This window comes from Nesoenas mayeri (genome assembly GCF_963082525.1).
Source record: "Nesoenas mayeri genome assembly, chromosome: 27".
Taxonomy (NCBI): domain Eukaryota; kingdom Metazoa; phylum Chordata; class Aves; order Columbiformes; family Columbidae; genus Nesoenas; species Nesoenas mayeri.
This window is the reverse complement of record NC_137555.1, coordinates 4,745,836-4,757,509: the sequence shown is the minus strand read 5'-3', so window position 1 is coordinate 4,757,509 and position 11,674 is coordinate 4,745,836. Positions and strand designations below refer to the sequence as shown.

Genomic DNA, 11,674 nt, shown 5'->3' with positions numbered 1-11,674 from the left:
CCATCCCTGTACCACGGGAGGATGCTGCACCCATAAGGATGCTGCACCCATCCCTGTACCAGGGGAGGATGCTGAGCTCGCTGCCTGCCCTGTGGGGTTATCCGCAGCAGCGCTCTCCTCCCTCAACAACACAGAGCACGTTCCCCACATCACAGGTGTGTGGGTGGGACAGGGGCTGCTGAGAGGAGGTTTGTGGTGAAGGTCGCTGCAGTTGGATTTTGGCTCATGCCCTTTGATCTCCTGCACCTGCTCTGGGCATCACTTTGCAAACCCTCATGGCAAGTCAGGCCGGTATCATCCCGTCGCTGGTGCTGTCCCTGACGCTCTTCAGGAAGCTGAAGATGTGGGACCCACCGGTCCCTTTGGCCTCCAACGCAGACGGGGGTTTCCCCGTGGAGGGGCCACCCCTGTCACCCCGCTCTGCCTTGGCTTTGGCCGCCGCGACAGCGATGTACTTGGTGACGATGGTGATGTGGTAGGACCTGAAGTCCGCCAGCGCAGACACGCAGCGGTTGAAAGCGGCGCGGAGCCGCGCGTCCCCGCAGGACAGGACGTGCTGCCGCAGCGAGGGCGCCCGGCGGACCCGCTCCACGAAGGCGCGGTGCGGCGGGGGCATGTAGTCCCGCATCCCGCGCAGGAACACGCCTGCAAGACACCCGCCCGGGCAGACACAAGATGCAGCGTCTGCAACTTGGTCCGTGATAGAAACCACCCAGGAGTTTGACCCTCTGCGGCTGTCCTGGTTTTGGTTAAAACAAGATCAGTTCTCTTAGTGAATTTCGCCTCCAGTTCACTCTGTGAGGGTGAAGCCCCACAGCATCTCTCCCCGGAGCCGCCTCTGTGCTGTCACCGTGCTCCAGTTAATTGAGAGAGAAAACCCATATTAGGTCAATGCTCTGTCAGGGCTCATCTTAACCCTAAAAGGCAGGTTTTAGCCCTTTTGGTTTCAGGTTGTTTGGGTTGGTTTGGAGGTTTGTTTGGGGTTTTTTTTTGCTAATAGAGTGGCTTTGCTAATTTCTGATAAATATTTTCTGCTGTGGGCCAGACTCATGTGAAGCCATGTGGATGGATGAGCCAAATCACCCTGCTCCCTCACCTCTGTACCTATATATAACCTCAGTAAAAAGCTGACATGCAAAAAGCAAAGTCTGTCCCTCTGGGAATTTCCAGCGGGGAGGAGGTGCCGGTCGGAGCCGCCTTTGCAGGCTTCCTCCCTAAAACCGGGCAGCGCGTCGGCCCGGCCGGCCCTGCGAGGGGTGGGGGCTGAGACGGGCGCTGCGGGGGTCGCTCTGGCCCGGCACACCCCCACCGCTCAGCCAAAAGGGAGGCGCGCGACTCACCGCTGTCCGCGCCGTGCCGGATGCCCAGCAGCTCGTCGAAGGCGTGCAGGACGGTGCTCTGCGCCGCGCTGCCCCCCGAGAACGCCAGGGGCTCCTCGCACACCCCCTGGTACACCAGCCCGGCTGGCATGGCCGGGTTGTCCTTCCAGCTGCGGGAACACGGGGGGAACGGTAACAGGGGGAGGGACCCTGGGCTGGCAAGACTGAGCAGAACCTTCCCGACCCAGTCCATGGGTCCCCGAGTCCATGGGTCCCCGAGTCCATGGGTCCCCGCCATGGCAGAGTCACCCAAACGCTCCTCTGAGCCCCCTGCAGTTTGGCTTTGTCTCTGCTCTTGTTACTCCTGAGATGGGGTCTTTAACGGCAGCACAGGACAGCCTGCCTTGTTTATTCCAGCAGAGAACAAGCCTGTAAGGTGATTCCCTCCCTCTCCTAAACCGCGTGTCCTCGGGGAGCCCTCCTCCCGCACCCCGTTAACTCAGAGCCCGTCAGCCGCCTTGTGCGCCTGTTGTGCAAAAATGGACAAATACTCGCTCACAAATGGCAGGAGGAGTTATAAATTCAGAGAGGTAATGTGCCTGGCACAAAAATATCTCTTGACCTTCTGAAGAATGCACCATTTCATGAAGCTTTCGGTGCTGCTGGGGCTGTTTTACTGGAGGAGCAGATTTTGCACAAAATGGAGAGAAAATAGATTCATTATCAAATACCATAGTATTTTTAGCTCTCCCAGGGCTGTATTTATAGTAACCTTTACTAGTGGGAAGTTCTTATAAGCAGAAGGGAATTTAAAAGGCATGTTTTTCCAGGCTGATGACCATCAAGACAAGGTCAGCTGGGATAAAAAATGAGAGAAACTTAATCAGGATGCATGGAGCCTTTTGACTTAGGAATGCTGAGATACGCTGAAGGGAACCAGAAATAGCAGCCCCTGAGAAGCCCGGAGCGGCTGGGGTGGCAAACCCGGCCGTGGGGCGCCCTGGCCCTGCCCGCCCTACCGGCTCCGGAGGGGACAGCGCCGCGCTTACCCAGAGAGAAAGATCCGGATCACAGAGTAAAACACGGCAGGATCCACATAATCTAGGAGGAAATCAGATCACAGCTGTTACTGCAGGCAAAAAGCTGTGATTTCCCTCTGCACCAGCGTTTCCCACATGGCAGCGCTGCCCCCGCCACAGCTAACCGACCCGAAGCTGTGCGCAGAGCAGGGCCGGCGCAGCGCATGGCGCTGGCGTCCCCTCCCCGCGGTGAGGTCCCCCTGGCACCCGCACCGGTACTCCGGGCTCGTTTGGGTGCTCGAGCCCCTCAGAGCATCCTGGGAGGTTCCCCTGCCGCTCCATCTCAGGGGCCACGCGTGAGCGTGTCTGTGCGAACACCCACGTGCGCCGCAGCGTGAGGACGCGCTGCCCCGGCGCCGGGGGCCGCTGTTACCGTGCATCCGTGCCAAGGCCGTGCTCATGTCCCCGATGGCCTCGGCCAGCTCCCGCAGGGCTCTGTGCAGGGTCTCCTCGTCCAGCTGCAGGATGGCATGGATGGCCTGGATGATCGCCTGCGAGAGGAAGGGGAGAGAGGACGAATGTCTGTGTGCACGGCTCTGGATCCCACCTGCGCCAGCTCTGCTCCTTCCCAGCCCGGCCCGGGTGCGTTCCGGGCGAGCACAGAGCTGCAGGACAGGGGAGGGCATCGCGTCCCCGCTCACCCAGCCAGACCCCACCTTGATCCCGGGCACGGCCGCCTTCTCCACCAGGAGGGTGACAAGGATGAAGCCGCGCAGACTCTCTCCCCCGGGCAGCGAGAAGATGGGGTCCAGGTTCCTACAAGAGCAGCTGCACGTGAGGTCGGGGGGTGATTGCTCAGGGTCTCCCCATGCACCTCAGGACCCTCTGAGCCCTGGGAGCCAAACCCTCGGGGCTGCAGAGCCTCTTCCCTGCGGCCCGGGCAGAGCCAAACCAGCACAGAGCAAACGGGGAGAGGGGCTGCTCGGCACGGGGGATCTAGACCTCCCCAGCACCCGCTGGCCCCGGCGTTCCGGCTCCGCGCAGAGCAGCGCGGCTCAGCCGCAGCCACGGCGCGCTGCTGCCGTTGCAGTGGCATTTGTGTGCCAGAGACTGAGCTGCTGCTGTTGTGCTCGTCTGTCACGAGATAGGTGCAGCCCGAGCAGAGCCCCGCAGTGCTGGAGAGCCAGGCCAAGGCAAACAAAACTAACACTGTTAGAAATAAATAAGCATCTTAAATACTTACTCAATTTCCAGAGGCCTGAAGGCATTTCGGTTGTTGCCAGCATATGCAAAAGAAAAGGAGAGAGAAAGCGAGATGTTATAAATTGTTTCAGCACCAGACCGTGCTCTGCAGGACACAAACGAGCTGCCGGCCCGTGCGCAGCTCCGTCCTGCGGGACGGCCCCGGAGACACCCCGGTCCCACCGGGCACCTGTGGCTGCGCCCTTGAGACAGACCCCAGCAACGGGGTTTCGGTGGGTTGGGTGACTGTCCCCATTGTGCAGGATGGGAACCTGGTCAGGCTCATCGCTGCTGCCCCGAACGTGGGAAGAACGGCGCTCAGCCCACCTGCGTTTGCCCGTTTACCCGTTGGGGTTCTTCCTCCTCCAGTTGGCCAACACCAAGTCTGCGTGGGTGAGGATGGGGGGCAGCCCGAGGGCCTGCGAGACCTCCCAGAAGGGGACAGCGACGTTTTGGGGCAGGACCTGCAGGGCACAAGGCACAGGAGAAGCCAGGGACAGTGCTGGGCTGGTGCGCTGTCGGGAGGGGTCACGCTCCTGCTGCAGCCCCGGGGAAGGGGCTTTGCCGTGCGGGGTGAGCCCCACAGACCACAAGGAGCTGGTGAAGTCGCTCTGCATTGCTCTCACCTTCACGGCGCCCTCCTCGCCCTCCTGCCAGAGGTAGCCCATGGTGATGAAGCTGAGCACCAGATGTGCCAAGTGCAGCTCGCGGTGCCCTCGGAGGTGCCGGGTGCTCAGCTGCGGCATCTGCAGGGACACGCTCAGGAGCCGGGGACACAGCAGGCGGCACCAGCATCCCCCACCAGCGGGCCGAGACCCTCCCCACGCTTCTCCTGCCTTTGCCATCCCCCTGCAGGATTTGCTGCTGATTTGCCAGGGGTGATAAGACGGGTACCTGGTGAACTTGAGAGCGGAGCTGGTGGCTGGTGACGAGCTGCGGCAGGTCTCGGGCGATCTCCATCCAGGGGCCGTAGGGTGCGGGCAGCTCTGCCTGGGGAGAGAGGAGGGGTGTGAATGCAGATGGCAGCGCGCAGGGACAGCAGGAGGGACAGAGGGCTCGGAGATAAGCCCAGCCCTGGGTAAACTCTTGGGAGTCGAGGCCGGCTGAGCGCAACACCCAAAGTGCTGCTCCAGCCCCCAGTGTGAGTCGCTGCTGGGTCTGGGCAGCGCGGGGGCCACGGGGGCACCGGGGGTACCGCTCCCCTCCATCTCATTTGCAGACATTCTCCCGGGCTGGGGCAGGGAGGGGAGCGGGCGCTGCTCGCAGCATCCAGCGTCCAGCCAGCCTCGCGCAGCGTGGCTAATGGTTTGTGTCCTGTTCCCCCTCTTGGAACACCAGCCTGCGTGACTGCAAATTAATGGGTGATAAAAAGCATCTGCTCGTCCGCACGAGCTCCCCCTGCAAGGTGAGCCCCGTCACAGATGGCGCCGCTTCCAGGATGGCAGATCTGCAGCCTGGCTGCTCTCCTCCCGCTCCCCAGAACCCTGTGAAGCCGAGGCCAAGGTGTGAATTGCAGAGCTCCTTCTCCTCTCCCCTGTGCTGCTTGCTGCAGCCAGCTTAATGACTTTTAAAGCAGGAGGTTTGTCCTATTAAACTATCTAACTCAAAATAGCACATGCCTTCCTTGTTGCTTTTTATAAACTCTCATAGAGTAGCACTGAATTGAAGCCCCACCAGGAAGGCACTGCCCAGCCCCTCTGCTTTCTGCCCCGTCTCCCGTGGCACACGGGCGCAGCGGCTCTTACCAGAGGATCGGGAAGGAGGAAGCCGAGCTCCTCGGAGAGCTGGAAGCTGCTCAGTGCCAGGGGCCGCGGGGTCTCCTCCGAGCCGTCACCGGCCTCCATCGCCGGGCGCTGCCGCACGGCCGGACGCACTGGGGCTGCCGGGACGTGCTGAGCCAGCGCCGTGCGCCCCTTGCCCCGGGGGAGCCGCAGTCTGGCTGCCCAATGGCCACAGTGGCCGAGCAAACACGGGTAAAGGTTGCCGATAAGGCACTGTTGTGGAGCAAACGTTGATCCCTGTCCCTGTGGGCATCTGCCTCTGGGGACGGCTCGGGGAAGCTCCTGTGATCCGCTCTTCCCCGAATCCCCTCGGAGCAGCAGGGAGGCTCCGGGCTCCCACGGGCGGCTGCACCAAAGGTCCAAGGTGCCGTGCGTTGGCTCAGAGCCGCTGTCTCTGCAGCCGGCTTTCCCCAGGGCCCCGGCAATGCCAAACTCAGGTCCTGGGTGCTGCCCTTGGTCTGCAGGAACCAAGCAAGAACCAGGGACTGTCTGTGTCCATATCTTGCTGGAGGCTGAAGAGCCTGGGGAGTGCCACATGGAGCCCACACTGTGGTACAGAGCCCAAACTGCGGTACGGAGCCCACACCGCGGTACAGAGCCCGCACCACGGTACAGAGCCCGCACCGCGGTACAGAGCCCGCACCGCGGTACAGAGCCCGCACCGCGGTACAGAGCCCGCACCGCGGCATGGACCTGCAGCCCCCACGGGCACCAGGTATGGCTCTGGCAGGGCAGATGTGTGCCAGAGGCTCTAGGAGCTGCCACAGCTCCTGCCAGGCTGTGTGTGACACCCCAGAAGGTGCCAGGGGGCCTTTGTCCCCACCGGAGTGATACATGAGGCACAAACAGCATGAGAGCCGGGGCTCCTGCGCTCCCTGGGGCTCACGGTGCTACCCAGGGATTACACAACTCCTCAGAGATCCCAGACACCTTTTATTGAACACCACCACCACAAGAGACACACTACATGTGGTTCCAGTGACCACCGCACAGGGTGCCGGACGCTTTGCCCTGAGCCGGGGCTGGGGCGTCCCCTCCGCCGTCCCGCAGTGTCCCCTTGCACAGCTCTCCATGGACTGTGACCCCGCGGCCGGACCCTGCCGGATGACACGGTGTCGCAGACCACACCAGCTGCACAACCAACAGCTCCGCTGCTCCGCGCCCCGCCAGGCCGTCCACCCGGCTTTGCTCCGCACTCACACCTCCTCCCAGCCAGCAGCTCTCGAGCTTCCCAGCTCAGAGCTCACACCAACTCGCTGCCGTCCGCTGACACCTTCCCGGCCAAGTGCCACCTCCGACGCCTGCTCTGACCCGCCACATCTGCAGGTGCTCGGGAGCCCACATGTCACAGAAACCCCCCGCCCACCCGTGGCTCCAACACCCGCGGTGCCTGCGGTGCCCCACGCCAGCTGGATGCTCCCACTGGGCCACTTCCCTGCCAACATCACGGCAGGTTTGTGCATTCCCTGTTCCCACTGCCAGCTCCACCGCCATCCCCACACAAGCCAAGCGCAAAGCAAAACACCAGCCACGTGGGCAACGACTTACACTTCAACATCCTTCCCTGCTGCTCCGCTACACACGCGACACCTTCCTGTCCGCGCTCACGTTGCCCTTGCGTTTCGACTTAGCGCGGGACCTAGAGGAGCGCAGCTCCTGTCACTCACAGAGCTGCAAGGAGCAAGATCCTCCTCCCGGCATTGCCGACCCCATGGCGGCACCGCCTCATCCCCGCTCGTCCGTCCCCGCCCCGGGCACGCTGCGCGGTGACAGCCCAGCTCTCCTGCTGCCACCGCCGTGCCACCCACCCACTGTCACCCCAACAGCCGCTGGTGCAGAGAACAAACTCACTTGTCTAGATCCAGCTTCTCCCTTCTCCTTCGCTCCAGCAGGACGAGCAAGAAGGCGAGAGGCAGGAAGAGGCAGAAGATCAGGGGCAACCACAGCTTCAGCAAGTCCTTGAACCTGGTGTGGCCTCCATGGAGGCACAGGGAACAAAACCACCTCTGAGCCCACCCTGGGACAGACCACAGGACCCAGACACTTGCCTTCATGGCCCTGCCATGGTGAGCCACCGCCAGAATGGGAATCTGTTGCCGCAGAACTGTCTGCGGATGGGCTGTCACCGCTCGCATCCAACGTACCTTTCTCCTGGCACATGGGAGGCTTCCAGCCGGGATGGCAATGGCACTTCCCTTGGTTATCACAGACCTGCGTGACAGACGGGGACGGGCAGGATTCACAGCAGAGGGCCGTGCCCACAGCTCCTCACGCCGGCACAGGCACAGGGCGCCGGCGCCAGGCAGAGCCCCGCGTGCCGCTCGCCCCGCGCTCAGCGCCGGCTTTGGCCTCGCCACCCCCGGGACGGCTCCTGAGAGCCAAACCAAGCACAGACAACCCGCAGCGCCCTGGCTTACGCCATGATCGTGGCAGTTGTTCTGTGTGTCACACGTGTTGTTGAGGACAGCGGCGGGCACGCACTGCTGGTTCTGGCAGATCTGCAGCACAAGAACACGGGCAGCCCCGGCTCAGCGGGTTACACACCCGGCTCCGGCTCCGGCACCTTCTGCCGGCCCTCCCTTCTCTCCGGGGGCTGCCACGCGCCCCGGATCGGCACCTTGCGGGTGCTGCAGATGGTGCCGTCCTTCACCAGCATGGGGTCCCTCTCCGTGAGAGGCTTCATGTAGTCCAGCGTCACACACAGCTTGTTCTGCACCCGCACGTAAATCACCGTGGCCTTCTCCTTGGTGAAGGGCTTGGAGCCCGGGTATTCACACACGAGCTTCCCGCAGCGGAGATCCCTGCGAAGGCACCGCGAGCAAAGGACGCGACAACAGCCACCCCGTCCTGCCAGCTCAGCCCCGCTGCTCGGAGAGCTCCAGATTCCCAGCACACAGACACAGCACCTACACCTGCACGGGCCCCTTCCGCACCCCCCTCAAATCACACGCTCCCCAACTCTGCACGGGTACGCCTCGCGCACCCCGGCACCGTCCTGCGGCACTCACTTCCACTCGCAACGCTGGTAACCGCTCTCGCTGGAGCCGCAGTGTCCCATTCTGTCCCTTTGGCTATTAATTTCTTCGTAGCAGTCAAAGGGCCCATCCTTGGCACCTGCAAACACACGGCAACGCTCGTGGCCTGTCCACGAGCCTCTCTCCACCCCGGGGCTGGGCAGCACCACTTCGAGCACCCGCTGCACCCCGACTCGGTGACACCCGGGGACACCCGCGCGCTCGCAGGCACCCGGAGCCGTGTCTGTGCAGGAGCTGCCAGGGTTTCCCACCTCAGCGCTTCCCTTCCAGGTCTCTGCATTTCCCACAGCACAGCCAGCCCCTTCTCCCGCAGCGCAGCGCCCTCACCGCGGCCAAAGACATCCTGGCACTGCTTGTCGGCCGTCTGGCAGACCCCGCGGTAGCAGAACGCGGTGTTCCTGTGGCAGGGGTGCCCGTCCATCACCCACAGGTCGGGTGTGCACTCCCCAGAGGTGCCGTTGCAATACTCCTCCAGGTCGCACTCGTCCTCGGTGCTGCTTCTGCACAACGTGCCTTTTCTCATAAACTAGAGGAAAGAAAAGAGATTACATTAGAAAAGAATTTCAACAGAATAGAGTTTCAACAGAATTAGGAGAAAAGAGAAGACGGAGAAGGAGAGGGGAGAATATTTTACAGCTGGGACATAAACCGCTGCCCAGCTGGGAAGGCCAAACCCGGGGATGCGCCTACAAGCCTCACATGTGGCTGTAAAGGCGGCATCTCTGCCACTGCTGTGGTTTGGGAGCTGGCACAATACCCGAGCCCTAAAATTCCCTTCCTGGGACACAAGCCCCTGCCTGGCCCCAGCCCTTCGCAGCGCTGCCTTCGCCTCCCGGCACTCGCCGGCCCTCCCCATGGGCGCGGCGGGCAGCCCCGCCAGCGGGACGCTCCGTCACCCCTTCCCCGTCACATTCCCGTCCACATCAGGTGTGCCTGTGAGCGGTGCCGGCGCGGGGCCGTCCCGCCGCACGACTCACCTGGCAGTGCCGGCAGCACGGTCCCGCCACACACTGCATCCCTCTGCGCATCTTGCAGCCAGTGGTGCAGCACGGGTCACGCTGGCATTCCTGGAGGTGACCGGTGGGGACAGTCGGGAGAGGTTCTGCCTCTCCGAGGGACAACAGGCAGCTCGGCTCTCCCCGCTGCCCCAGGGCTCCGCACCGACCTCTGCCGTGCCGCAGTCACAAGCCTCTCCCGGCTCCACCACCTTGTTGCCACACACGGGACCTTCATACGTCGCGTCCAGAGCTGGTCTGTTCAGCAGGCACTGCCCCTCCCCGGCGGCGAGGAAGCGCTGGAACTCTCTTATGCTGCAGTTGCTGAAAGCTTTCACCCCATTTGCGAGTCTGCAAGGCGAAGGACAGGGCTGCTGTCACCACGGGCTGTGTTTTGGGCTGTGTGGCTCCTCCTGCCCACCGAAGGTGTTGGTAACGTGGGGCGGCTGCTCCCCACGGCCCCCAGGAGCTGCCCCTCCGCCCCTGGACACGTCCCCTGCCCTGCGGTGTCACACAGATGGGCACCGCGCACACCCCGCGGGACCAGGTCTCTGGTGCCATCGCATCGGCCCCCGCCCGCGCACCGAGGGTCAGGGAGCCTTACTCTGATCTGTTCTGCATCACGCAGGCGGCCACGGCGCAGCGGCATGCCCGGGGCCTCTCGTACGCCATGCCCAGGCTGCGCCCCAGCAGCCGCGCCACGATGACCGCGAAGGTCTCCAGCGTCGCAGCGCTGTGGTACTGCAGGGGACAAGGAGCCGCCTCAGCCCGTGTCACCGCCGTGCCCCCGCACCTTCCTGCGGGCTCTGCTGGGCGCGGGGGCTCTGCACCCACAGCCCGGCACCCGGCTGCTCTGGGCACCTCCGCAGCCTCGCCGGGGGCTCCGCTCCCACCCGGAGGAGCCTCCGCTGCCGGGGGCACTGGGGAGCACCTCACCTATGGGCACGGGAGGTTACGGGGACGGACAGACAGACAGCTCAGTGTACCGTACCAAGGCAACCCCTCCAGCCTGGTTTTTGACGCACGCTTTCCTCGCAGAAGATGCCCCTACGTATTGGGACTGATTCCTGTAACTGGGAACAGACCAGACTCGGTCCAACACATGGTACTAAGGGCACCTTCATCTCCCTTTTGTTTCCACACTGACACACCCATCCTGATCTTACAGAAATAGGAATGTTATGTCCTGCAGCTGCAACACACGATGCACATTTTTCCACTGCAAAAATTCCTGCAGCATCTCCTCAGCACTTCCAGTGGTTGGGATTTTGTTGTCTTCTGTCCAAAACTCCAGAGAAGACAGCACTATCGTCACATTGAAGTGAGAAAACATCTGCAGGAGGCGAAGGGCACAGCTGGTGCACAGGGCGCTGCAGCCTCCCGCTGCTTTGGCTGCGGGCTCTCATCTGCACCATTGCCGCGCTCTTCCCGCGCATGTTCAGGATGTGACCCAAGCCACTTACACTGTTCAGGTAGCTGAAAAGCTGCACCATCTTGGCTGTCACAGCATCCTTGTCTGCTCCCATATAGTCATACTGAAAGGCAGCAAACACAAGAGCACGTCGGGGCACTGAGCAAGGCAAACTCCCCAAGCGCGCTGGCTGCGCTCCCTGCCACAACGCGCCCTTGTCTGTGCCCAAGGGACTTAGTTCCATTGTGTGGAGGCTCTCAAGCCTCATGCAAATCGCCCTCGACGTTCTCGTGCAGATACAGACTTGCTGCACACAGTTTTTTCCACAGGTAACAATTCACCACGGAGAGGATGCAAAGACTTACCAGAAGCTTGTCCAAAACTGCGTGCATTTCCACATACCGTGAGGAGCTGCTGACAGCTTGCTTATTCTTTGGGAAAAACAAATAAAAAAACAAACTAAACAAAGAAAAACAGACAAAACCAAACCACAACAAAACGAAACCATCACACATTGGTGCGGAGCTGCTGCGGTTCTTAGCAGCTCTGCAAAGGAGACCTTGAGGTCGGTTACTGCCCTTCAGGGCCACGTGAAGCTGCAGGACGAACAGCCCCTGGCTCGCATCATCACAACACGACATCCTCGTCCTTCGGCTGCACATCTCCCGTGTCCGCGGCCACCGCCCCAGCGCAGGGACGCGCACTCACCTCTGTTGTGTTCTCCGACTTCAGCAACACCTTCCCGGTCCAGACAAGAGAGCTGTTGTGCAGGAACAGCTGAGTCACTAGGTCTTCTTTCACCATGGGGTATACAAGGTGCTGGTAGTCCGCCGAAGCCTCCAGAGGCTTGATCCCGTAGCTGACACTCATGA

The 11,674-nt window shown here is 62.1% G+C and overlaps 1 protein-coding gene across 1 annotated transcript; it reads right to left on the bottom strand.

The window, feature by feature from the left end:
- Positions 1 to 283: 283 nt before the first annotated feature.
- On the bottom strand, positions 284 to 5,614 carry LOC308050268 (indoleamine 2,3-dioxygenase 2-like; the record flags this gene model as incomplete). The annotated part of the gene is made up of 11 exons (XM_080360286.1): positions 284 to 645; positions 1,341 to 1,489; positions 2,369 to 2,420; positions 2,772 to 2,889; positions 3,055 to 3,154; positions 3,582 to 3,596; positions 3,926 to 4,044; positions 4,207 to 4,326; positions 4,475 to 4,570; positions 5,326 to 5,453; positions 5,485 to 5,614. The coding sequence occupies 11 exons, from the start codon at positions 5,612 to 5,614 to the stop codon at positions 284 to 286; spliced, it is 1,389 nt and encodes a 462-aa protein (XP_080216412.1).
- Between the last annotated feature and the right edge of the window lie 6,060 nt (positions 5,615 to 11,674).